This window comes from Ammospiza caudacuta, chromosome 15, assembly GCF_027887145.1.
Source record: "Ammospiza caudacuta isolate bAmmCau1 chromosome 15, bAmmCau1.pri, whole genome shotgun sequence".
NCBI classification, from domain to species: Eukaryota; Metazoa; Chordata; class Aves; order Passeriformes; family Passerellidae; genus Ammospiza; species Ammospiza caudacuta.
The window spans coordinates 6,478,599-6,505,742 of NC_080607.1; the positions used below are offsets into that span (position 1 = coordinate 6,478,599).

At 42.0% G+C, this 27,144-nt stretch overlaps 1 protein-coding gene across 2 annotated transcripts; it reads right to left on the reverse strand.

The window, feature by feature from the left end:
* Positions 1-475: 475 nt before the first annotated feature.
* ASIP (agouti signaling protein) lies at positions 476-24,196 on the reverse strand. 2 transcript variants are annotated; one of them, XM_058814799.1, is made up of 4 exons: positions 23,979-24,196; positions 6,345-6,547; positions 4,125-4,186; positions 476-3,165 (listed from the first exon to the last, which is right to left on the reverse strand). In XM_058814799.1, exons 2-4 carry the CDS (start codon positions 6,523-6,525, stop codon positions 2,989-2,991), a joined length of 420 nt encoding a protein of 139 aa, XP_058670782.1. In that variant the 5' UTR covers positions 6,526-6,547; positions 23,979-24,196; the 3' UTR covers positions 476-2,988. The 2 variants fall into 2 exon arrangements, with proteins under 2 accessions (XP_058670782.1, XP_058670783.1); XM_058814800.1 differs by lacking the exon at positions 23,979-24,196 and adding an exon at positions 23,677-23,798.
* Between the last annotated feature and the right edge of the window lie 2,948 nt (positions 24,197-27,144).

Below are 27,144 nucleotides of genomic sequence, written 5' to 3' on the forward strand. Positions count from 1 at the left end.
TTCCTGGTTGTAATGGTGAGGGTGACCGAGCACCAGGACAGGTTGCCCAGGGAGGGGGTGGAGTTTCCCTCCTTGGAGATGTTCAAAGGCTGCCTGGACGTGGTCCTGGGCAAGCAGGCCCAGCTGGATGGCTGCCAGAAGTTTCTGCTGACCTCAACCATTCTGAGGCTCTGTAGAGCTGCAGTCCAGAGCAGCTGTTTGTTGGATTTCTGCCTTCCCTTCCCTTCCCTTCCCTTCCCTTCCCTTCCCTTCCCTTCCCTTCCCTTCCCTTCCCTTCCCTTCCCTTCCCTTCCCTTCCCTTCCCTTCCCTTCCCTTCCCTTCCCTTCCCTTCCCTTCCCTTCCCTTCCCTTCCCTTCCCTTCCCTTCCCTTCCCCATGGTAAAATTATATTTTCCTGACCAGCTGGACTTCCTGGTATGAAAATGATCTTGTTTCCACATAAGAAGTAGTGTGATTATTGGTGTTTTTAGGATCAATCTGATGCCTTGAGAGGCTGCCTGGAACAGAGGCTAGATAGTGTTAAAGGAATAAAGTAGGGATTTATTAAAAGGCCTTCAAAGGATGCACGTTGGGCAGTACAAGAGCCTGGCTGTGGCTACACCCAAGATGGACACTGGTCACAAGTTTTCACACTTTTATAAGTTTTGGTCCATTTCCATGTTGGGGTTAATTGTCCAATTACAGCTCCAGGTTCTGCAGTCCCATCCTCCCAGATTGCTCTCCTCAATTTGCTGTTGTTTGCACTTTTGGGGCCTTTTGGGTCTTTTTGTTGTTTGCACTTTTTCGACCTGAAGCTGCAACAGTTTCCTTGTTTCTGGGGTTGGAAAAGGATTGTTTTGTGTGACTGAGCTGTGAGAACTTGCTAATACTTTATATGAAGTTCAGAGTTATATACTAATGCAGTACAGAATATGGAAAATACGAAAGCTAAAACTTAAGGCATCAAATCAACAACAATTTGCTATAGTTATGAGAATTTTGAAAAAAAATTGATGGAACCTAAATCTCTAGCTAGTAAAAGAAGGAGCCACATTCTGAAATCCATTATAATGTATTGTTCTTCCTTCTCATTTCCCATATTCATAATAACTGTGTGGCTACAGATTCCTGAGCCAAGAAATATGGCTAAAAGACACACTTACATGTATTTACAAGAATTCAAGCTTATTCCTTATATTCCTTATAAAAGCTTATATTCCTTATAAAAGCTAAGGAACACAATGACATTCTGTCATCATTAGGACTCTTTCTTAGATTAATCCAACAACTATATATATATATCTAGTATGAACAAAAAATTCTGTCAATATCTGACCTTAGTTTTGAGTTCTGGGCTTTAGACAGATTATTAGAATTTAAAAAAAACCCAAACATTTATATGGCTTGAGCCACTTTGCAGTGTGATCTGTAGCATCTTTTCCTGCCTAGAAGCTTTTTGTAGCCCTCAGCTGTGTTTAGAAATAAATCAGTAAATAACTGTCTTCTCAATTAGACCCACACAGGGGATAAGAAAATTCCTGAATTCCTGATTAGAAATTCATGGCTAGAAAAATTTAATTGTGAAAGCTAAAGAGCACTGGAAGGGGCCCTGGTGCAGGCAGGTGGAGAGAATGTGGGAGATGTGGGTTAGCCCTGGAGTGCTCCTGGGGTAACAAAGAATTGTAGTTGGATAAAGGGAAAACACTAAAACCAAGGAAGTAGCACAGAAGGAAAAAGAGTGTAAGGGAGCAGGAGAGAGACAGTGTAATTACAGAGGAGGTAAAAACAAGAGCTGGAGTCTGGCAAATAAAAAGTCTTCAGTGTCAGGGACATTTTCTGGGTCTGCTCCCTCCTTGCTGTCCTGGGAGTTGAACCAAGAAGGGTTTTCCTTCTGTGCCCTCTTGGATACCTCAAATTTAAGACAAAGAGCTTCAAGAACAAGAGAAAGAAATTTTCTGTTGCCTTGAGCTTCAGCCATCTCCTTCTGAGCCTTCAAGTTTTGATACAGCATGTGGTGTATTTTTTTCCCCTGGTTGCTGCAGCACTTGGACATTCCTGCCTGAATTCAGCCTTGGAGATGGTTCTGGGAGCTCCTGCAGCCAGAAAGGGCAAAGAATGGATTGTTTGGGATGGTTTGCTTCAAGATGTACATGTGGGACATACATTCATCTTTTGCTGATCTTTCCTTTCTTCCTCAAAGTCCCAGATATGTCTTCCTGCATTTGGGCTCTGTACATGCAGTGTCCTTGGCAGCAGGAGAAGGAAGGCTGAAGAGTTGATTCCTACAGATATGTCTGCAGAAAAAACAATCTGATTGTTATATGCCAAGGCACAGATACATTTAGGTTTTAAGGATATATGTATGTCATACCCCTGGGAGGTACTGCCTGGTGGCAGAATGACCAAAACTCCTGAAGGTGAATGCTTAGCTCAGAATGATTAAATTGTCCTTTTAGCCTTGGGTCCATCTTTGCAGGTGGAATAATCTACATAAATTCTTGTCCTGATTTTTGTTGAATATGTGGAAATGGAGTAAAACTCAAGCCCTGCATTTTCAGCCTGATCCTTTGGCTGTGCTGAATGCTGGTGTTGTCCCTGTGGGCAAAGCCAAGCTCTAGTCCCTCACTGGCATAACCAGTCCTGTTTTAGTGGCCATTTGGGTGCCATGGGGGCAGGTTTTATGGTGCTGGTTAGACACTTCTGCAGACTGGCATTATGATCCTTCAAATTAAACCTCAAACCCACAGGAATCCAGAATTCATCATAAAACACAGCTCTTTTGCTAAAAATGCCTAATCAGTGCCAATCTCCCTGGCTGCCTGCTCCCTGAAATGACATCCAGCTTGTGGTAACATTAACCCCATTATAACGACTGTCCATTAAATTTTAAGAGGGGTAAATTCAACCTTCAGAACTCTCTATTTTGATTACTAGAGACATGGGGCAATTTGAAATATGCACTTGAGAAGCTAATGAAAGACAGAAGGCTTGCTGTGTTTCTGACTTGGCTTAACACTTGGGGTTTAACATCAGGCACTGGCAGATGGTCTGGAAGATTCTGCATTTGCAAAAAGCACAGTAGTGACAGCAGGAATTCAAGTGTGGCTTGCAGGTTTTGAAGGTTGGCACACAGTTAGCAGCAGGTGGGGGCCTTGGCTTTGGAGATATCTTGCGTTTAGCGTTTTTCTGGAAGACAAAAACACGAGAATTCATAGACAGGTGAAATGAGGGTGGTGAACAGCAGGAGGTTCTGGGGGAATGAGCAGAACTGTGGCAGCGGGAGCTGTGCTAACAATGCAGAGGTGTGGTGGGGCTGGGGAATGGGGAAGGGTGGCTTGAGAGCACCAACCTTCTGAGCAAAATGACAAACCTCATTTTGGCCATGACCAGGTGGAACTTTGGAAAGGGTCTCTAGGAAGGAGAGTGGCAGCAGTGAAGAAAGGGGTGCCAATGTGTACTCAGATGGTGAAGTTATCACTAAAACCAATTAAGATGTCATGTTTAGATCTCCCAGGTTATCAGATGAGTGAAAACTCCCTGTCAGTCTCGTTTGCTGAGCTGAGAGCAGAGCAGTGACTTGGCAATGCTCCCCCTCCTGAGCCCAGCAATCGTCCATCCATGGGAATCCCCCCTGCACACACAGTTCAGGGAGGGGTAAAAGCCCTCTCATCCCCCCAGGGGTGCAGCTTCTCTGCTGGGGATGTGGAAAAGTGGAAAATTTTGGGTTGCTCAGCACATGCCTGGGTCCTGGGAGGGACCTCTGGAGCCCAGTGGCTGCAGGCACCCTGTGCACTTCTGAAACTCACAGTTATGGAATTCTTTAGGTAGGAAGGGATTTGAAAGCCCATCTCATCCCACCCCTTGCCACAGGGACACCTTCTGCTATCTCAGGCTGCTGCAAGCCCTGTCCAACCTGGTCTTGGACGCTGCCAAGGATGGGGCAGCCACAGCTGCTGATTTTCTTTCTACTGTTATTGTTTCACATCTATTTTTACAACATTTAGAGCTTTTAACTGTAATTAATATGTAAATTATTTAAATCAGGGAATGACAGTAAAAGCTTTTCAAATGAATGCACCAAGGGAAACTCTAGAAGTAACAAACTGTTCTAAAAACCCAACAAAGTTTTTTGAACAACCACCTACCTTGGAAGATTTCTTGATCTCTGCCTCCTTCCTGCTGACTTTCTGGGATTTTCTAGTTAAATCTTCAATGAGAATAGCAGAGGAAAATGTGGAATCAGTTTTACAGAATGTTATTTGGATGAGATAATCCTATATTTATGTGAGAGGAGGCAGATAGCCTGCATTGCTTCCTCACTGCTGCATGTTTTGCAGTGATGTTCATCTCAATTCAGTGTCTGAACTCTGTCACTGCTGCTTGTGCAAAGCAGAAGAGCAACTGATGTTTGTATTTTAGAAGAGATTTTTTACACTTTGTTTGGTAGATGAAAGCAATGAATTACTTCAGAGATATAAAATTAAAGGTTTCTGTAAAAAATATTGGAGTGTTCATGCACAGTAGTGTCATAAACAAAAATAGGAAAAAATCTTTAGAATTCCATAATTTCTTCTGTTAGAATGTTGTGCTACATGCATAATTTTGATAGGAATTAACAAGTGGACAATTAACTGCTTTCCACAAGCAAAAACTCTGATTTGGCATATACTCTGCATCTGTGATGCCACCTTTCATTCTGCAGCTCTTTGTCCCTTCTCCCCCCACAACCTCATTTTACATGATGTTACTTGCAGAGGTGTTTCATTCACGTGCCTGTAACTTTGCCCCCTCTGTATTTATCACCGTATCTAATTTTAGATATTTATAACTGTGTAAATCCCATTACTTGTTTTGGAGTTTGTTTTGGGCTCTAACACAGCAAGAGTGTTCAAGTGTGAGACACTTCCCAGCTCACCAAGCTCTTGTGGTATTTTTGATACCTTTATTGTGGGTGTGTGAGTTTTGTAATAAGCACTACCTATATGTAATGGATGACTGAGATAAAAACCATCCATATCCCCACTGGAGAATGGTGGCTCCTTATCTATTCCAGGATCCTCTATCAATATGTTTTTGAATATTTTCTAATGGCTAGGATTTACTGAGGCGCAAAATGAAGAACAAATATTTTGAGCTGGTTTGGGGGGGTTTCATTTATTTTTCTTGTATTATTAAAAGTCAGGGTTATGCATCTCTAGGAAGCAGTGGGGAGAAATGTGTTACAGCTCAGCAAATCTGCCATGCCAAAAGCATGGGCTCACCTCTGTGAGAAGATGGAATATCAGCTGAAGGGATTGTATTTTATAGCCCTGATTTCAATTGGGACATTAAAAAGTTACAGGAATTGTGAGCGTGGAGGCATCAAGGATCACAAGGACCCTGAAATGAGCAGCTTGGGAGGCTGCAGAACAGCACAAGCTCTGCTGAACTCTCAGTGAAACAACACTGAGTTAACTCAGGATTCGGAGGTTCAGATTTCTTTGGAAATGCATGTGTGGGACAACTGTTTCTCCTTAAGGATATATTGTCCTGAGCAAGAGCATTGAGAAAACACAGGAAACAATGTAAGAACCAGAGTGCTTTAAACTAAAGCCCTAAAAAGGTGCAGAAAGGAGCTAAACAAGAGAAGGTTTATTTTTGTAATTGTTAGCATTTTAACACAGTTATGAATGTTCTGTAGCTGACTATCTCCAAACACCTGTGAGTTTCTTGAGAGGAGAAGTTGGTGTAAATAACATGGAAAGAGTTAAGGCAGACATGAGGAAAGAATTTTGTGAAGAAAAGAGTGAAGCATCACCCTAAAGAGGCTCTTCCCAAACAGGACAGGTGGTCACTTGCCAGAAATTGTCCAGACAGATCTGGTCCTGTCTTGGACAAATAAATTAATGACCCCTGGCTCTCCCCTGCAGTGCTCTTTCCTTCCCCTGTTTAAAGGCCAGGTCAACTGAGGCTGTATTAATACTTGTTAATACTGTTGATTTTTCTACCACAAGAGCAGACCCCTAAAACCCTCACATTATGCTATTTTATTTTCTCATATGCATAAGGTTTTCTAAGCAAGGTTATTTTCCATATTAGCACAAGACCATTCTCTTCAATATAAAAAGGCTTACAGTGTGATGGGAGCTGAAGTGAAACCTGTAAAACTGAAATAAATTGTATTTTTTTTCCTCTGAACTGAGGTTTACCACATTGTCATTCTTGGGTGCTGCAGCCACCAGAGTTCCGTGCCCTTTGAAAGTTGGGGCAAATAATTCAGAATAATCAATGATTCAAGCAAAGTTATCCAAATAATTCAGAATAATCAAAAGCAGTGTTTCCTGCAAATCTTGTTAATTTGGCAGCGAAGGGCAGGTTTTACTCACCTACTATGGAGATGGGTGGAAGATCTGAGAGGTCCATTTTGCTCCTCCTGGACACATTGCATTCTGTCTTCTCCTCAATGACCAAGTGGGAATCAGCAGCCCTGAATAGGCTGTAGCAGAGCAGGAGGCTGAGGAAGAGATTCTTTCTTGCCATCGTGGAGAGGAAAAATTCCATTGTCATGAAAACCAAAGCTGGTCAAAACCTGTAGAAGTGATGCAGGGATATGAATCTCTGCAATGGTTTTCTGTCACGTTGTGCAGCTTTAGCAACAAATCTCTGACAATTATTTTATTTCCAGAATTTTGCCTCTGGTCCTGGAATATCTAAGATTGTAGTTGCAAGAGTGGAACAATGCTATCTCAAATACAACTCCCCGAGATATTATTTTTTCCTAATTCTTTTCTCAAAAGGTTTATTTCCCATAAGATGTGAAGGTCCTCCCAGCTGAGCTTTATAATGGTTATTATATGGCCAAGGGCAGAAACTCAACCACATCATCAATTTTTTCCAGGAAATCTTGTCTACAAAAATGTGCTAGAAAACATAAAAGAATAATGACAATTTAAACCCTCCCCCCCACAAATTGTATTTCCTGTAAATTTTCTGGTCTTAAAAATAAATCATGAAGTAATATCTTATTTCACCTCCAACTGACTGCTCTAATCCCATATAAATCACAGCCATAACTCATGTGAGTTATAAAAGGCCAGTGCTGTAAAGTGTTTATGTGCCTTGAGGTTATACACTGAATAACTTCCAAGATGTGCAAAGTCTGGGGTTTGGGGATATTCCTGGAGGCACCTGAGCTGTGGAGCCATTCACCTGAGGTGACAGTCCCTGCAGGGTACACAGAGGGTGTCACCAGACTGCACTCCTTTTCTTGTACTTTCTTGTATTTCAAAGCTGATTTTTATTTCCATGTGTATCAGTTTTCTGCAGTGTCAGGGTTCTGGGAGCCTTGTTCCCCCAGAGGCACAGCCAGTCTCCAGATTTATGTATGGCTTTGTGTAAGTGAAAAGCTGCTGGATGCAGTTAAAAAGAGCGAGTAAAACCAAGTGTTTTGAGCCATTCATCTGGTTGTAATGACTTCATTACTGGGGAGTTAAAAAATGAAGAATTTCTACCTTGGGAGGGCTTCAATCTGGTCACTGCTGCTGCACCAAGTCTGTTCTACACCTGCTTTTGTAGCCCCATTGATCCACTCCTCCCTGGGAGGTGGTCACTGTCATGCTTCTAATTCCAATGCTTGGGATCATTTCTGGAATTGTCTGTTCTGCACACCACGTTCCTCTGCACACCATGTTCCTGTGCACACCATATTCCTGTGCACACCATGTTCCTGTGCACACCACGTTCCTCTGCACACCACGTTCCTCTGCACACCACGTTCCTGTGCACACAACATTCCTGTGCACACCACGTTCCTCTGCACACCATGTTCCTGTGCACACAATGTTCCTCTGCACACCACGTTCCTCTGCACACCACATTCCTCGGCACACCACATTCCTCGGCACACCATGTTCCTGTGCACACCACGTTCCTCTGCACACCATGTTCCTCTGCACACCACGTTCCTGTGCACACCACATTCCTCGGCACACCATGTTCCTGTGCACACCGTGTTCCTGACAAAGCACTGCTGGGGACATCGAGGCTGCCTCCACTGGTGGCTGTGGCTGTGCATGAGGGCACTCACCTCTGCTCTGGGGAGAAGACAAGGCAGGGAGCCATGAGAACCCCTTCAGCCCTTATCAAAAAGAGGGAGAACAACTTCTTATCCAGACAGAGAGTGATAGGACAAGGCTGAATGGTTTTAAACTACGAGAGAGGTTTAGATAGGAGACAGAAGTTCTTTACTCAGAGGGTGCTGAGGCTCTGGCTCAGGGTGCCCAGAGAGGCTGTGGCTGCCCCTGAATCCCTGAAGTGTCTAAGGCCAGCTTGGATGGGGCTTGGAGCAGCCTGGGGTAGTGGAAGGTGTCCCTGTCCATGCTGGAACTGGATGGGCTTTAAGGTCTCTCCCAACCCAAACCATTCTGACAGTCTGTAATTCACACCTGGATCTGTCTGGGCTCCACTAGGATTTGCAGGGATGCACGTGCTGGATCCTTTGTGGTTTATACATCTGCATGAGCTGCAGCTGAAAGAGATGTATCTGAGCCTGGAGTTTTACAGGGGAGGATTAACCTCTGGGGAGGCAATGCTGCTGGGTCTGAAATGCTGCACAGCTGGAGTCATTCAAAGCAGATGTGAAAGTTCAGACTCTGCCTGGATCAGAGTTGTGTCTGTGGGTAAGAGTTTCCTTTGAATGAGTTGATTCAAATTGTATCATATCAGATGTGAAGAGCCTTTGATTTGATTTTGATTTGATTCTGAATCTGAGAGGAGAAAGTGCATCTTGTTTAGAAGACTCTGAAAATTTCAGTAATCAAAAGGAACAAGTCCTGCCATGAGAATTTTTTGTTGTCATGGTAAAATTTAATTTTCAGTTACTGCAATTTAGTAAAGGCGACACTTCTGGGTTAATTCTTTACCTACTTTGATCTTGCAAACTCTGGTACAGAAGCTCAGCCCTTGCCTGTGGCAGTTGCCCATTTATAATGGGCAAATTATAAGTGTGACAAGCTGTGACAAGAAATGAGTTCTCCTCAAAAGTGCTGAATATTCCAAGGTGTTTCCAAGCAAACCAAATTTCCATGAAGAATTTTAATATGACAAATATTTGTTAGGTCAGGATCTTACTTTTTCTTATCTTCAAAAGAGTTGCCCTTTTATTTGCTCTTCCCCATCTCCTTTCACAAAAGATGTCCAAACCTCACTGAGATTTCTTGATGCTTCCTACAAACTGCTCTAACACATACCTATGTGTGTAAATAACCATTAGGTCATAACCATTCAGCTCACAACTGGAACTTCTTTCCATCTGACAGATTTTACCAGCCTGAGTATCCCCGGTGATGTTCATGTTTGAGGCAGATATTTGCAATTCATACAAGAACTAAATACTGACTTGTATGCCCAAAAGCTTGTCTATGTTTTCCAAATACACAGTTGGTCAAATATAATATATTGCCTAAAAATCTTTGTCTGCTATACATTTAAGTTTCCTAATTTTTCAGATCTAGGCCTAAAGGAAAGAAAGAATTTTTTTTATGGTGAGGGTGATAAAACACTGGCATAGGTTTTCCAGGAAGGTGGTCATGCCCCATCCCAGAAAACATTTAAGGTCAGGTTGGAGGGTCTTTGAGCAACCTGATTTAGATGAAGATGTCCCTGCTCATGGCAGGGGAGTTGGACTGAGTTACTTTTAAAGGTCACTTCCAACCCAATCTATTCCACAATTCCACGACAGAGGGCTTGTCTGTGGCAGGTGGATGGAGACATTTGGGCTCTAATTCTTTCCCTGCTCTGAGCTGGAATGACAAGAGCAAGCTGTGAGCTGGAAGCTGGTTTGCTTTGCACACATTGGTGTTCATGCTGCAGGTTTTAGTTTTTAAAGCAACTTTTTAGCCTTGTTGCAGGATATGCTCTGTAAGGTACCTGTGGTGTTCAGGTCACTGTGTGCTGCCCACCTGGAATTTTGGCTGGCACAAAGCTGCCTGATGGACACCACATTGGCCTGCCCCCAATGTACCATTTAAACAAGCTTCCACCCCAAAATGCTGTTTCTGTTGTATTTCCTTGTCTTTATCTCAGCAAAATTGCCAACGGATGTGATTTTGTCTGAGCAAACAGTAAAATTTTACAGCTGACATCTGTTTACTTCAAACAGCAACACCTGAACCGTGGCTGGGGTGGAAATGCAAACCTGGCTTGGTTTGAGCTCTGGTGCACATGGGGGTTTTTAATCACAGGCACTTGGGTGGCAGGGATTGTACGGCCCTGGGGTGAGTGTTTGAACCTGGAAACTGCACATATTTGGGGAATATGTGCATTTGTTCTGCAAAATTCTATCCACCGGCTGGAAATGCAACGTTCCCTGGAGCAGAGGAGTCCGTGAGGGCTGAGCTCATAGAGGGATGAAGGAGGAGAAAAGTGGAATCAGAAATGAAGTAAAAAGGTGTTCATGGCCCCAAACCTTCCAGAGCTCCAGCAGTGTTTGGACAATGCTCTCAGGCACAGGGTGGAACTGTTGGGGTGTCTGTGCAGGGCCAGAAGTTGGACTCGATGCTCCTTGAGAGTCCTTCCAACCTCAGGATATTCCATGATTCTATGACTAATCTTGGATTTCCTCTTTTGCATCATATTGCAAAACCCTTCCCCAAGTTTGCTTTCTTTTTCTGGCATTAAAGAGAGGTTTACTTTTCCACTTTGCCCATTATTTTCCTTCTGGGATTCATCAAAGGCTGATTAAAGCAATCAAACTATTTTCCTTACCTCTAGCTGTCTTCACATCTGTTTCTCTCTGAGAACTTACATTTAAAAGTTTATTTTCCTTTTGAGCCCCTAACAACTTAGAATAAATGGCTTTAATAGTGGAATCTTGAGAGTAGGGTTCCAATTTCCCTAATGTTACTAAAATGAGCAGCCATGATTTTTAATTTTAACATATGATTTTTTAATTTTTGGTCTGGAGACAGTCTTGCCCAGCAATGAAATTTAAGCAGTGAACTTTAGCTGCAGTTTATCAAATTGTGTAAGGAAATAGTTAACATGTTGCAGTGGCCTTGATTGGCAAGGGAATGACAGAATTTTATTTAAAACCAAAACAAAGGCAGACTTTGAAAGTTTGTTGACTGTCATCAGAGATCACAGCGCCCTTTTCTGTGCCGTTGCCTCTCTGCTTTGGATTATTATATTCAATATAAATAAAGCATTTTAATCTTTACCCCAATTGTTATCTTTCACAAACATATTCCCTGAATGTAAATTTGGAAAATGACAGATAATGGGAAACAACATTTTTCTCTTTTTAGTCAATTTTTTGTGGTGTTCATATTTAAAGTCTTCATGGAAATTTGGTTTGCTTGGAAACATCTTGGTATATTCAACACTTTTAAGGAGAACTCATTTCTTGTCACATCTGATTTCACTCTGTTCAGAGATTCATCTTCATCCACAACAGACTGAAAAGTGAGACATTAAAGCAAAAAGTCTGCCATGAATGCTGGAAGGGACAAGTTGAAATTTTCTTAGATAGATTTTCTGACAATTTTAGGTTGATTCACAAATTAATCAGCATCTTTATATAGAGCTGAAAACAGCTGCTTGGGAAAATGAGATGGTAAAGTAGGTGAACAAAGACCTAGAAAATACAGAAAACCATTTTACAGCACTCAGTAAATCTTCACCTACACTGGGCTGCTGAGCTTCTGCTTTGAAAAGGATCCTGGAATCCTCAAGGCTGGGAAAGAACTCCAAGGTCACCAAGTCCAACCTTTGAACAAACACCACCGTGCCCACTAAACCATAGGAGAGGACAGGGAAAAAAAGGAATGCAAGAAAAAACCCAGGAATTAATGGCTGCCTTGAAAAGTGCTGAGATTTTTAGAGGGTGAGAGACTGAAAAATTTGGGAAATGAAACATGGAAGGTTAACGATGGCTGAGGACATCCTGAGGGAATTCCGTGGTCACCTAGAACCATCCTATCCAGTGTACAGAGCAATCCCACCTCAGCCATCAGATTTCAGCAAAGGAATAGCAGTAAAAAGGGAAATGATGTATTAAGGAGCACTTAGAGGGAAAGGAATGGATCCCCCTGAGACAAATGGGAATCACCAGTGCCCCAGGCAGAGCTCTGCTGACCCAGCCACAGGGCTTCCTCTGCCTTGGAAGTTTCCTCACCATTTAGGATTGACTGCACAGAATACACACAGAAAAGATAGGTGTTTTTTCCAGGGCTGTAAATATGTGAAAACACATAAGGAAAACCAAGAAGTACCTGTTACTCCTCCTTAAACTACAAAATCCTTTAAACTCAAAGTTATGCAAATTGTGCAATTGAAAGTCTTTCACCACAGAACTCTGTGTTTGGATTCTGACCTGAATCTCACTGAATTTCAGGTGTTTCACTCAGAGCTGGGGGACTGGGCTGATAATCTCTGTGCCCCTTTTAGGCCTGCTGTACACCTCTGAGAGAATAGTGACAGGGCCAAACCTTGCAGAGAGTTTTTGGTGTTTGGGTGGACACCCAAACTCCTCAATCCCCTCCCCATGTTCTCCTATGCCCCCCTGGACAGCTCTTTGCCATCCTCACCCAGCACATCTGCCTCTTTTCCCCACACTGTTAAAATGAGGGGAAAGTTGAGTGGCACCTTAATGTGGAAATGTGACTCTGCAGATTGGAAATACACTCAACACGTGCTTGATTCCAGCTGGGTTGGAGGAGGGTCTGCTCTTTATGTGTTGAAATGGATCCTAGGAAGCATGAGAAGGGAAAAACCAGCATGCTCCTGTTCCCTCGTCGTGTTCTGATCTTAGTTCTTAGACCATTTTCATACTCTTCAAATCCAATTGCAAAAGGCGAATCCTTGATTACATCCAAAAGTGGATGGAATGAAAATGAAAATGAAAGGAATGAAAAAATTAATTTCTAATTTTGCAGGTACATGGATACCCCATCCCTGGAAGTGTCCAAGGCCAGGTTGGACACTGGGGCTTGGAGCAACCTGATCTAGTGGCAGCTGTCCCTGCCCATGACAGGGGGTGGCACTGGGTCATCTCTAAGGTCCCTTACAACCCAAATCATTCTGTGATTCCATGATTTTATGATTCTACACCAGGGAATATGCTTTCCACAGCATTTGGATCTATTCATGTTTTACTCAAGTTCCACCTGGCAGTTGTGCCACTGCTCACGTTGCTGGAGGAGGACCCAAGGAGGTTGTTTTATACATCCTGCCCACAGACTGAGATGAAGGCTTGCTCTGGCATTGCTCAGGAAGCCCAGTTTCCAAATGTTTTCTAATCTTTTCACCTTCAGTGACTTTGCTAGGAGAGGGGAAGGCTATTTCCCAGCAAGAGAGGTCTCTGTGTGCACATCCATCCATCCCTCCCACCTGACCTTCAGTGCAGGTTCAGTACACTTGGCATTTCCCTTTGGGAGATACCCCATGTATCCCCATCTGCTACTGATCATTACACAGACCCTCAATATACACCCAGTTTTCCTCTTTTCTGCAGCACAGAGAGATACAGCATAGTAAATACCACTACATTGTCTGGAGAGGAATGTCATGGCCCCTGCCAGCTCCAGTGCTTGCATGGACATCTCTCTGCAGGGTTTGTGTTTCATTAGCCCAGATCACTGGGGTTATAATTACCCCAGTTCTGCCAAACTCAGCGGTTCTGGAAGCCATGAGAAGTTCAGTGCTAATCCCACTGGGTTTTGACATTGAATCAGGAATTCAGGTTAATTTGTACACATAACTGCAGTAATCACTGCACAAAGGCATTTACACAAGCTGCAAGAGAGGTTGTGTTTGTTCTGAACATGATTCCTTATTTTTTAGTCAATGATTATTGATTCCACCCCCCAATGTCTGTGTTTTGTTATTCAAGAGCCAGGATAAATGTCACTATTGGATTGTCCTGTTTGTGTACTTATTTCTGGGCATCTTTCTTTCTAACTTCTCTTTTCTGATTTGCTCATAAAAGATTGCCTGTGGTTGTGGAAAGCAGGTTCCAAGAGTGTTCCAGTCTCACACTTCATTCATTATTTCATGTCCTTCCTTTGCATTTTGGCTCATTTTTAAAAAATGCAAAGCACTTAGTTGTGGTGCTTGTGTCTAAATATAAACTCAGTGTGGTTAAAACTGATTTATGTGCTGTCTATGGAGACAGCTGAATTTTTTTTTCAAACTTTCAAACAAAATTAGGTCCAAATCTGTTTTCTTTTAAGGGTAATAGTTGAGGCTATTTTTAGTTTTCCTCTAATACCTCTACTTAAAGCTACCGGCTAATGTTCTCCTCCAGCCCACATAATTTCCTTTAGGCTCCCCAGGAATGACCCTGGAGGCAGAGCTGCAAGTGAAGCTTGGTTTTTACACCCCCTTGCAGTCAGGGATTTCATCCATGTGCTCAGATGATGCCAAACAGGGACATTTCTGCCTGTGCAGGACCCTCATTCAGAGCATGGTGCAATGGCAGGACACCAAACTCCTCCCTGCAGTGGCCAGGTGGCTGAAAGAACTCAGTTTCTCTTCTAATAAAATGGGTTTAAATCCTTATTCATCTGTATAAAATGATGTAATCCTCACTTGTTTTTAAACAGGAAAAAAAGGACAATAATTTCTAGGATTGGGATTTCTGTGGGATGCCCATATGTTGCATCCAGATTTCTGTTCCTTTTCACCCTTAAATTGAAAAAAAAATAGCCTTTAACATACTATTGACCAAAGTCAAACTGACAAGTGGCATTGGAGGCCTTCTCTCAGCTCATTCTCATTCCTTTGGTTCTTTCTTCCAGACTCTGTCTGGTCTTCGGTGTATTTTTTTGTGTATGTACTTGGTTATTTTTTGTGTAATTTTTTGTGTATTTCTTGGTTATTTTTTGTGTATTTTTTTTGTGTATGTACTTTGTCATTCCCAAGAAAAGGGGCCTGGCCCAAGAGGCACTGTTGCTTCTCTAGTTCCCCTATACTGACCCCACAATCAGTTCACTAAAATGAATTGTGTTTGTTGTGCAGATAGAAGTACACCAGAGAGAATTCTGTAGTGTTTGATGCAATATGCTGTTTCTGTGCAATTTTACCTTTAACATTTTTTTTAACTTACTGAACTCAATCTACTCTTCTTGCTCCTTTTATTTCAATTGTTTTAGTCCTATTTTCTGTTTTCTTTCATTTTCAGCCATCCACTGTGCCCTGTTACTTTTGACAGAATTCCCTTTTGGCACTTATTCCTGCCATGTATTTAGTTCTTTTTCCTTTGCACACTTTTATTGCTTCCCTACCTTTGTCCTCAGCATCTCCAGCTGGATAATCCTGAGGAATGAAGCAGTGAAACTGAATGAGATGCAACAGTGCAGAGGTCACATTGAAACACTTTAACTTGAGAGCAAAAAACCACCCATTTCTGGATTTCAAATTAGAGAAGCAGAACTGGCTGTATTTTTCACAGCATGACCAAAAGTGAAAATATGATGCAGCTGTGTATAAAAAGGCAATTGAATTCTAGGGTGTGTCTAGAGAGGTATTTTTAAACTGAAATATGAAAGTGTTCAAAATTTTATGCATGTACTGGTCTTTATTTAGAGAATCATGTCCAATTTTGGTCACCCATGTGGAGCAAAAATGTGCACAAGACAGAATGAATGCCAGAAAATAATATTAATTGTTTGAGATAAAAGGCCATCCAGCAACACCTCCAGTGGTCCTGTGCCTTACACCAAATTTCCTTACATTCCACTGGCAAAAGTTCCTTTTTTTGCATCGATTCTTCCTATGATCTCCAAATCTTTGGGGCTCCTTGATGTCTACAGAGCAATTAGGAAGGTCAGACAATATAAAAAGATTTGCCAAGTGCAGGAATATGCAATCACAGGCAAAATTTGGCTTGTATATATTTAAAACCTCTGATTTACAGATGCTCTATATATTATTGTGTACACAAATATAAATGCAACCATTTTTAACTCTATGTGTGTATGTGAGGGAGGGAACAGCTCAGCACAGACTCTTTCAAACCATCCTGTGTGTATTTTTCTCTGACAGTTATGCTGGTTTATCAAGCCCCCTCTAATTAGGTATGTGCCAGACTGTTTAGACCAAAACCACTTGAGCTTGGATAGGCTGGAAATGAAGGAAACTAATTTCCCTCTGGAGGATCTTCAACTGAGTTCTCTGTGCCATCATAGCTCAAATTTCAGGTGAAAAAGGTGGGAATCACAATTTATGGCAGCGAGGAGCTCAGACTCACTGGCTTTCAGAGACAGCTGTGGTAAGACTGAAAAAGAAGAGTCCTCTTAGAAGAAAAACTTGTCCACCACAGCCTCCAGAATTCAGGATAAATTACTCTGCTTGTTCTGCTCTCTCCTGCTGCCTGTTTGGAGCCATCCCTGCTCAGATGCTCTGTTCTTTGTTCAGGATGGACAGAACAACAAGCCAAGGTTTGAATTACTGGAGAAAAGGTTCAGAGGAGATGAAAGGGAAACCTTTGCCATGTGCAGGGTAGGGCAGCACTGCAATCCTTGCCTGTCATTCAGTCTCCAAACTCAGGGAGAGTTAGGCATGAACTAGATGTCTGTCTGTCAGTCTGCTCTGACACTTCTCATATTCAAAACTTACACAGATTGAAAAAGAGCCCCCAAACCAGACAAATCTGCACCCTCCCAGGAACTATCCAGTGTGATGGTAAATGAAAAGCCCCATCAAGGACTGGATCCCTGTCTCCTTTCCATACAGATGTCAGATGCCACAACTGAAGATGGAATGAATCTTAAAAGCAGAAATAGATTAATAACAGAAATACTTAGACAGAACTAACATCTAAAGAAGTAACTCTGATGTGAGCTGGGTTCTACCCAGGTGGCAAAGGGCCAGGGAATCAAGAATTCTACAGCCTATTTGCAGGGATGGGGATGAAAGATGTGGCTATAAATGGTTTCAGGGATGTGGCCTGAACCAGAGCTATTGGGCTCATTACTGTTTGCAATGGATTTGGAAGTGACTACTGAACCCATAATTTAGATGAACCTTGAGAAAGTAGCCTGAAATCTCCAGAACAGGACTGGATAAACAAAGTGCTGCTAAGTACCTAGGAGGGGGAAAAGCTGTAAGGAAAGCTGCAGCTTGCAAAAGCAAACAAAATCATTGGGATCACATGGTCTGATTTCTTCCAGGACAGGCAGGAAACCCTGCCTAGATTTCAGTATTTCAGGTTTAACTGAACCAAGTGACAACACCTCTGGTAATTTATTGCTCTAAATTTGTCTTATTTCAATTTCTAGGAACTGAATCCTTCTAAACCGTCTTCGTTGTGAAAAATGCATTTACTTTCTTTTTCCCCTCCTGAGAGGTGCTTGGATGAGTAAGTAACTTCCTAATAATCTCCCAGCTCAGGTGAACAGGTTGAGCCTGTAGAATTGCTAAATATAAATGACTTCTCTTCCAGTTCTTTGGTTATCCACATGGCTCTACTGTGCAGCTTGCTCACTTTTCATTACAGCAGAGGTAGTGACCTTGACATTGCCAAATAATCTCCTTACTCCACTTAAGTCATCTTTAATCAAGTTCGCTACCTTCTATGCCAAAATTTCGCTAGGATTTGAGTCAAGCCAATGTCCAAGCAATGGCTTAATTATCCACAGGGCTATTCTGTCGCTGGTAATTACCTGGCTATTCCCTGCCTTACTGACAGCTTCTCACCCAGCTTCACCAATTTAACAATTAGCACCTAATCTCAGATGTCTATTTAGCTGTCCTTCAAGATGCAGCCTGGAATTTAAGTTGTCTCTGAAGAGTATAATTTTATTTCCTGTTTTGAAATAATTCTAACATTCTGTTTTAATACCATCAACCTCTTATAATACTTTGTCTATTTTAAATGACATGTGTTCCTCGTGCCAGGGTTGTTTGGAGCTGAGGGACAGGACTCTTGGATTGTTTGAAAATGTACTCATGCCTTCATATTGAGATTTAGGGGATTTTTTAAAAACATTCTTTAAGTGTTCTCTCCTGTTCCTCATTTTCTGTACTTTTAAGTCTTTCTAGCTCATTTGGGGAAAATCTAAAATATTATGATTTCCAGCTCTGTGGAACTGTCTCTAGAGGGGTGAACATGTAAGAAGGGAAATCAGGGAAGTGCCTTGGGATATTATATGAAAGAGGAAGCTGTCAAGCTGTTGCTGCTTCATTTTCACTTTCCAGAGAAATCCTTATTTTAAATACTTATCCCTTTGCTGTCTTGTAAGAGCTTGCCTTGTCTTGTAAGACATTACTTTTTTGACAAGTCCTTCTCCTCTCTTCCAGTTCATGACTAGATACAGGCTTTACTGACATGGATATGTGAGATTTCCTGTTGGTATTCCCTCTGAAGCCTCTGTTGTTTTGGGGTTTGTTCTATTTGTACATTCAGAAACAAATCGGCTTTTATGTTACAATCCAGACATCTGAAACGTGAAGCTGTTTTTTAAAATAGAATATTTGATTTGTGACTGGTGGAGGCTGATGGTGGATTCGCCTCTGAAATCCTTTGGGCAGCAACAATCCTCCTGGCCATGATTTAATGTGATAAGTAAGAACAATGGTCAGTTTATATCTGGTGGTAAAAACAAAATTAATTTGTTGTCTGGCCGTTCCTGATCAGTTTTAAGCATCTTGCTTGACAGTCAGAGGACAGAGCCAGGAGAGGTGCTGAGGTCCCTGTGATCCCTGTTTGCTGAGGGTGGGGAGCAGAGTGAGGAAGAGGAGCAGTGCTGCTGGCAGAGGCTCCCACTGCCTGCCCAGGAGATGGGGTGCAGCTGTGCTGCTCAGGGTGATCACCCCAGGATGTTGCATCCTGGACTTGTTGGGGCCCCGGGTGTTTCTTTCCTGCTCCAGGTGATGGGGCTGGCTCTGATACAGCACAGCTGTACCCTGGGATCAGGATGCTGGGGCAGAGCCCCCCAAGGGCTCCCTGCTTCCCTTGGATCCATGGAGAAGGGAAGAATTCCTGCTTAGCTCATGGCAGACACAGCTGCTGAAGGGAAACTTGAAGGGGCTATGACTAAGGGATTAAATTCAAAAGAGAATGCTAAAAGTCTTTAATTTGTGTTTCATGTGTAATGGGGTTTCTAAATATCCTATTTTAATCCCTGCCTGTGTCCTTGATGAGAGAGTCTGACTCAAATTAATCTTCGTTTGTAAACACAATTTCTTCTTGAGGGCACCACTTGCATATTGGTGACACATGTTGGCCTGTCCCAGCTGAGAGTGCTGAGTGGCAGGGAGAGGGGAGACCTTTCTGATGCTGATGGGGAGAAAAGGAGGATTCTGGACACTCCTTCCACACTCTGGCAAGGCTGTGTTATCCTGACCCTGGCACAGACATGTAAGAACACTCAGAGCCATTGGATTCACATGGAGTAGCTGCAAACTTTATCTGCTGTACTCATGTGCCTCCACTAGAAATGAGGGAAAAGAAAACAAGAATAAGGTAATTTGCATTGCTCTTGTCTGTGTGTGTGGGAAATCCTGGGATCAGGGATTCAGATGTTGTGTCCCATATGGAAGGAAGATACTGCAGCAATCCTGGGTATCTGTGCAAGATCAGTGAGAGATCTGGACTGTCTCTACAAAGCTCTGTGAGGCACAGCTTTTCCACTGAAGGAGGGAAATCCATGTGTAGCCCACAAGTGGGAAGTAAAGATGAAGACAAATTTCTGCAAGTGGCATATTAATGGATGAACTGCCCACAGGAAAATAACAAACATTCTAAGAACAAAGAAACGATGGACAAACATCCAAGGAAAAAAATGTGTGGCGCATTTGAGAAATGCTGTTCTTGGAAGCAGGAATGCAAAAGGATTTGGGATTGATGTGGAAATAATGCAGTGTAGCATTGCTGTCAAAAGTGCAAATGGAGCTCTCAAATGGGAAAATGGGAGCAGCTTCAGTGGGAGGGGGGATTTTTGTTTGAGATTGGTGTGGCTGTACCTGGAAGGCACTCCAAGAACACCACTCATTTATTGGGAAGAGTTTGGTTAAACCAAAGAAATTAAAAAGTATGTCTAAAAAGAGACCCAAAGCTCAACTCCTGGAATTCCAAAGGGAAAGTGGAGAGTGTCTCAGTTCCTGAATGTGCTTGGCAGGATTGGAATGATAATGGGGTGAAAAATGAGTTTTCAAGCAAGATGACAAAGTTCTAATGGGATGAAGCTGCTAGAAGTAGAAGCCAGGTCCAAAACATTTCCAGGATTTTGACCATTCTGGTTCAGTAACAACTATACTTTAGAATTTCTGCCTTTGGCTTTTCTACTACAGAAGACTGATTTTTAAGATATTTTTTTCTTCTTAAGAAATACAGCTTCTAAGCAAAATTGCTGGATATTAGATCACTCTTTTTGTTACGGGCTAACTAATGGCTAGAACTTCAGTTTTATTTAATATCTCACCAGTCTGAAGCTGTGCCCAAATGTGGATGTTCACTTCAACTCTGGAATTTTGGGCGCTCATAAAACCGTGAAAACAAAGACGTTGCTTTTACACTTATGGCATTCCAGTTCTCCTACCAACTTGACCTACCTCTCTATTTACTTATTTCCAAGTGTTTTGGTTGTTTTTTTTTTTTTTTTTTTATTTTTATTTTCTTTTTCAGTTTGTTTTTCTTTGCTCTTTTGTTCGTTTTGTGGTTTTTTTCTGGGTTTGGTTGTTGTTGTTGGTTTTGGGTTTGTTTTGTTTTAATATCTTGCATTTTGATATCTCTAAAACCACTTTAGCTCATGGAAAATAAAAGTTACTTCCAGAGTGTCAGGTATTGAATCAGACCTAATGAAGCAGTCCATTTCAAAATCTTAAGAATATACTGAAAGAACAAGCCTTGAAATTCAACATATAAATGTTTAAAAGCTCAGCATGAATCTTAGACACATAGATATTATTTATATATATAAATATATAAATATAATATTGTTTTTATTATTATAGATAAATAATGATATTATTATTACTTATTTACATTACGTGGTAACATGTGTTACATCTGATGATTCACTACGAGCCACTGGATGGTTCCCCACTGGGAACTGGCCACTTTCTAAATTTTTCTTTTAAGCAAATACATTTCCACCCACAGAAAAGATGGATGTCTCTGCCAGCTGAGCCTTCCCAGAGCGTTCCCCAGCAGAACGTCCCTGCTGCCACCAGCAGCTGCCTCTGGGACCTGCAGCGGCTCCGAGCGCAGCTCCCCCTGCCAGGGCTGCTTCCACCGGCGCAGGAAACGCCTCCCTTATGGGAACTTTTCAAAAGTTCATGGCAAAATTAATTTAAAATGTTGCTCCCCCTGCCAGGGCTGCTTCCACGGCGCAGGAAACGCCTCCCTTATGGGAACTTTTCAAAAGTTCATGGCAAAATTAATTTAAAATGTTGCTCAGCAAGAAGAGGCTGATGTGGACACCCAGACATTTTTAACCGGGATATTTCTATTGTTTTCTATTTCTATCCTTATATAAGGATAAAACCCATACTTCATATTTTGCTATACAGTTATCATGTTGAAAGGATTCAAAATGCTTAATTCAATACTACTTGGAATGTATTGTCTTTCTCATTATCCCAGGATATTTTTTTAATGGCATGAGCATTTCAAAATGCAGAGAGAAGCAAATGAAAATGGTGTAGTGAGCGTTACCTGCAGGGAGTGCTTCCTTTTGTTTCCTAATCACTCAAAATTCAATATAATTATTGCAAATTAAATAAAAGTTTAACTGCCCAAGTAAAGAAATGTGAAGAGAAATTGTCTGATTTGATTAAATGAAAAAAATATGACTATTCTACTTACATTGTGTTTTTCCATTAAATTTGCTTTTTTAAAGGAATGTTATTAATATTTCAAAAAGAAGTTAATATTTCTTCCATGCAAATATCCTCCATGAGCATGCACACTTAATTAACAAGGTGTTAATTATTTATTCAAGAGTTTTAGTAGGTGTTCAGTCTGCAAAATACTGGGGACTGATTAATGTGTATCTTTGCCTCTGTGTCTGTGTGTAACATATTGAAGGGATTGCTAAAGAAAAAGAAATCTGTATTTAAGCCAACAAAATCCTTCCGTTTTCAGTGAATCAGGGTTTTTTATGTACCAGAAAAAGGAAATAATTAGGGAAAACAGTCTGGTTTTTGTGTATTTTTTGCATTTGGACTAGAATGCTGTGAAAGCTTTCTGAGCCTGTTCAGTGGGGGAAAAAAAAAATTATTCTGTGAAGTGGGAAATACATCGGGAAGTGAAACTCTAATATTTGTAAAGCAAACACGGATGCTCTAGGGGAAAAAACCCCAAACCAGAACAAATAACCAAAGAAAAACCAAACCCAACTAAAAACAACAACAAAAAAGGCTCCAAACCACCATGAAAACCAAACGACAAAAAATCCCCCTCCAGCCCTAATGAGCTGCAAAGACCTTTGTGAAAAAGATTGAATAAAGTGTATAAAATGAGAGACTTCAGCCTATCCCAATAAAATGCCTGGAATTTTAAAGGGGCAGGCTGGGGGACAGTCCAGTGATGCCTCTGCAGGACTTTCCTGCCTTGCTCAGAGCCTTTCTCACATTAAGAAGATGCCCAGAAACCCCAAAATCTCACAGCACCAAAGGCACTTCAGAACGCAGTGAGCTCCCCGCTGCCTCCGTGGTGTGGCTGGCAGGCAGCAGAAAGAGAGAGCTGTAGAGTAGAGATGGAGAAATAAAGCAGGGAAAAGTAGACAACAACCAGGATAACAGAAAGAAATGAGTCCTTTTGAAAAAATAACAACTGCAATGAAATTACCAATAAAATTGTTCATTCTCCAGTGACTGCAGGGTCTACAAAATTGATAGAATTGAGTAGAAATGGACGTTGAAAAGAAAAATTCTGGTGCTGCAAACAGCAGTCAGAAATTATCTCTGAATTTTCTATGTTGTTAAGTGCATAAAGAAACTGTTGCTTGCTGAACTCGCACAAAATTAAAGAATATTAAGAATATTAATGGAAGACTGCACAATGGGATGTGTGAAGTGTGCGATTTGTTTTGTGAGGTGCTACAGCTAAAGCTGACAGAAAATAATTACAGTCAAAGACAAATATTATCAGTCCTAAACCAGATAAAATCCAATCCCTTATCTTTCTAGAGTTATGAAAGCTTTGAGAAAATTGAGATTTATTTTAACATTTTATCATCATTTTAGTTACTGCACATAGACAGGGGAATAAAATAACATGGCTAATTGATTGGAACAGTGTAAAAATACAGCTTAGGAAATGTACGTCGTTAATTTTAAAATAATGTAATAAAAGAGTGAAGAGAGATAATGTAACATCTAAAATAATTTCAGGGGAAAAAAACTTAGAAGTAGACTAAACGAAAAAGCAAAATTTGCAACAAAAAAAATAAATTGAAGAGACGGAAACACCAAACAGAACCGAAACGATAGAATCGAAATAACCTAAATCTCAGGCAGTACCTGGAAAAGAAGATTTTGGAGCAGAATAGGAAAGTGGAGAAAATAAATGCAGAAGAACAAAATAGTAAAATAACAAAGTTAAGAGAGTCTGAAAGCGTTGCTGCTTGCCAGAGCCGTGAGGGGGATCTGCGGCACCGCTCTGAGTAAAGGCGGGCAAATCTCTGCGGCGCTGCGCGGCGGGCACAGGGGATCGCCTCGGTCCGGGCAGCGGAGCACAGGGAAAGTGCCCGGGAAAGTTCGGGGCTCTGGTCCTACCGAAGCTGAAGAGTGTCCCGGTCGCCAGGCCCAGGCCCGGGCAGCCGCTGCCTCGTCCCGCGGCTCGGCGGGCAGGGCGGGCCCTGGCAGCTCAGCGCGGCCGCCGGCCCGCGGCGCTCCCCGCACCGATGGTCAGCCTGTCTGTCCTGCTCCAACTCCTGCTTTTTATCAGTCCTCCCCTCGACCCCCACCCCCTTTTCTTTTTTTTTCCCCCTCCTTCTCTCTTTGCCGTCTCATGGTAAAAAAAATCCAGTGGAAAGTTGACCCTCAGCCCCTCCTTTTTCCTCCCGTTTGAAACCCACCAGGTCCGGCCGTCTTCAGGCAGCGGCGATTGCAGCTGGGATTTTGCTGTCACTGAGGTAGAAAAGGATGGAGAGCAGGGGGAGGAAAAGGCCTGCTGATAAAACCGCATCGGTTGTGCTCTGCCCCGCTTGTTTCGGGCTCCTTGCTGCAGGGTTCCCTGCCTGGCCCCCTGACGATCCCTGGGCATCCGCACATCAGCGCCTCAGCCATTGCTGTCTCCCTCACTGGGAGGTTTCCATCAGCTCCGCTCCAATGGGACAGTTCTGTGGAGTCACTCAAAGTCAAAATGCCACGGAGGAAAAGCTTTTTTCCTTAAGCTTGGTAAAGGCATGTACAAAGACCAGATGAGTTTACCTGAATGTGGGTGTGATTATTCAAGACGCATCAAATGTCCCTTTATCATTTCAAGGGTCACATTATACATTTCCAAAGTATATTAGTTCTTTTTGTTGGCCATTTTGCAGCCATGTGCATGTCATGTGTGCCCACAAGGGCTGATTTTTGGGCTTTTTATGCCTACTTGGGTGAGTTTTGTACGAGGGGAAAGATAGAAACAAGGAATGGTTGAGCTCTTTAGCTGCTGACAACACTGCTCACGTTTGCAGCCTGGGGCACCAAAACCCTCTGGCTGGAAGGACTTTCAAAGCAGCAATGGGTTTTTAGGAAGCTGAAGGTTCAAATTTGATTTAACAGCCTCATGAGTGGTTGTATAATATAAGTTGATTGAGGGGTAGAAGCTCTGATATGAAATAAAACTGCAGCCCCTTTGCATTCTCTGTCTTATGAGCAAGTCTGTATTTTTTAGTGCTGAGGATCTCATCAGGACTGTTCTGGGGTAGGAAAAATGCCTCTTAGGAGGTCTTTTTATTACTTTTTTTGTTTCTTTCAGTCAGCCTGCCAAACTGTGGCAGTTTAGGTGAGAAAGGTGATAGAAAGGTAACACGAGCTGACTTTACAAAACTTGGAAAATTTGCAAGGAAACACAGGGCCGTGGGAAATGCTGCCTTGGAGTAGGAACCACTCCTTACAACCCCCAAACTGGAAAATTCTGTAAATATCTAAAGCTGTTCATTTTGGTTTTTACTACTTCTGATTGAAGGTACTAGCAGTTTATGATGTTGCAGTGTTTTAGAGTGCAGAACATCTGCAAAAGGAGATACACAGTGCTTAGCCTGTGTTTTTTCCAAAAAGCAACCAGAATGTTTGCTTGGATCCTGGGACGTTTAGGGGTTACCCACCAACAGAGTTCCTACATGACGGAAAGACATGTCCAGCCACCAGAAATACTGGGGACAAAATAGGACTTCTGTGAGTGCTTGAGGAGCATAATTTGAGGGACCAGGTGGAGAGGAAGATGATGAGGAAAAACACCTGAGTGGTGCTCAGAGCAGCTTCTCAGAGGAGCTGTGTGAAGACACCTGGAGCAGCAGGGGGGACACAGACCTGCATGAACATATGGAATTTCTGAGGTTCTTGAGAGATGTTTTCCCCTCATTCCTGCTTCACTTTTGTTGGGTGATGGGTTTGAAATGGGGCATACGGTAGAACTGGGTGAATTTCTGAGGGTTGGGATGTTAGTTTCTGAAACTGGCATTTACCACATGAAAATCTTTAACAGCAACCAAATGCTTCATCTCAAAGCATTTTAATTACAGAATTATGTGCTAATGTCTGCAGGGGAATTGACAGTATTAGCAGTCTTCCTTTTGAAAGTGGAATTTCAAAGTTCATGTTGAAAATTATTGTTTTTTATCCCTCTTGAAATAAAACCTTAGTCTAAATTTCCCATCACAATCCCCCTACTTTTCAGACACTGCTGTTACCTAAATTAGGGACAAATTCTGGTTTTAGCTTACATCCCAGCCTTGAGACCCTGAATTTAAATCTCGTTATATTGCAGACATTTATGCATCTAAAAGAGAAAGAAACCCCAGGGATTTGTTGTGTGCTGCTTTGTAAAGAAACTCCACTGTCATGCTGGACTGTGGTTTGGGTTGGCAGACGTGATGCAGAACACCTGGTTTGCATACACTGTACCAGTCTTGTAAAAATTTGGTGTGTGAGCACATTTGGGTTTCTTTTCTTCGCTTTATCTCAGTGTTTCATTTTCTCCCTGTTTGGCTCTTTTTATTTTCCATTCTTTTGCATTACAACAAAATCAATGTATTTTGCCTTTTCTTATTCATTCCCCTTGTTCCATAGTTAGCACATCTTGGCTTTTCTTTCTCCTCTTCTGTACATTAATGTTTTCCTCTATGATATTTGTTTTCCCCCATTTTCCAGCCAAGTTTCCTTTCCTCTCTGATGTGTTTTACACTCTCCTTTATCCACCTGTCTTTATCTGTCTTTCCTGAATCCCCCTCATTTTTCTCAATATCCATGCTTTTTGATCTCTCTCAACTCCCCCCATTTTGTCAACCTCTCCATCGCCTCATAATTTCTTGTGGCTCTCTCTCTCCATGCCCTCCATCACTCTTTGTTCTGTGACTCCTTTGTGCCACCTCCTCCCTGCCCCTTCCCCTGAGCATCTCCCTGAAGATGCAATTGGTGGCACTGGGAATGGGTTGAGACAAAAAAATCCTCACAAGGATCTGGGTACATATGGGCTCTGTTTGATTCACAGCAGGGTTAGTGTGCACCCATCATCTACAAAGCTCTTTGAATAGTCTGTGGATTGTTATAGATCATGTATTTTAATGGCCTTATACCATCTTAGAAAAGGATTTGATGTCTTTCATGGGTATATGAGATCTGACTTCTATCAGCAACATCTCTTTGATTTTTGGAGTCATGTTCCTGTGACAGAAAGCAGCTGAGCCGTCCTTGGTTTGCTGCATTTGTACAGTGCAAGAATCTAATTTATTAATAAAGTTTAAGCTTCAATCTCAATTGCAAATGTTTTTCTTGGAAAAGCATTGCTATTCTGAAAACTTTCCTCTCTTGGCTTAAAGGGTGTATTTTTTCTAATATATAAATAAGAAAGTTAAATTAAAATGCTGTTGTTTACAAGTCTGTCTCAGGTTTCAGTAGGCAGAAGGTGCTCTGCTTCTGTGACATGCCAATATGTGCAAGTAATCTAAAAGTATTTACTGGCAGGACCATCTGAAGGGACAGTTATAGATTTCATATGATTGTGCTGCTCACTCCTAAGAGGAAAAATAAAGG

Excerpts from the sequence above, each read along its gene's own strand:
- ASIP (XM_058814799.1), bottom strand. The coding sequence starts at position 6,525 with ATGACAATGGAATTTTTCCTCTCCACGATGGCAAGAAAGAATCTCTTC. Across the intron at positions 4,187-6,344 it reads TCCACCCATCTCCATAGTAG|ATTTAACTAGAAAATCCCAG; the intron begins GTGAGTAAAACC and ends TTCTCATTGAAG. Across the intron at positions 3,166-4,124 it reads AGATCAAGAAATCTTCCAAG|AAAAACGCTAAACGCAAGAT; the intron begins GTAGGTGGTTGT and ends TTTGTCTTCCAG.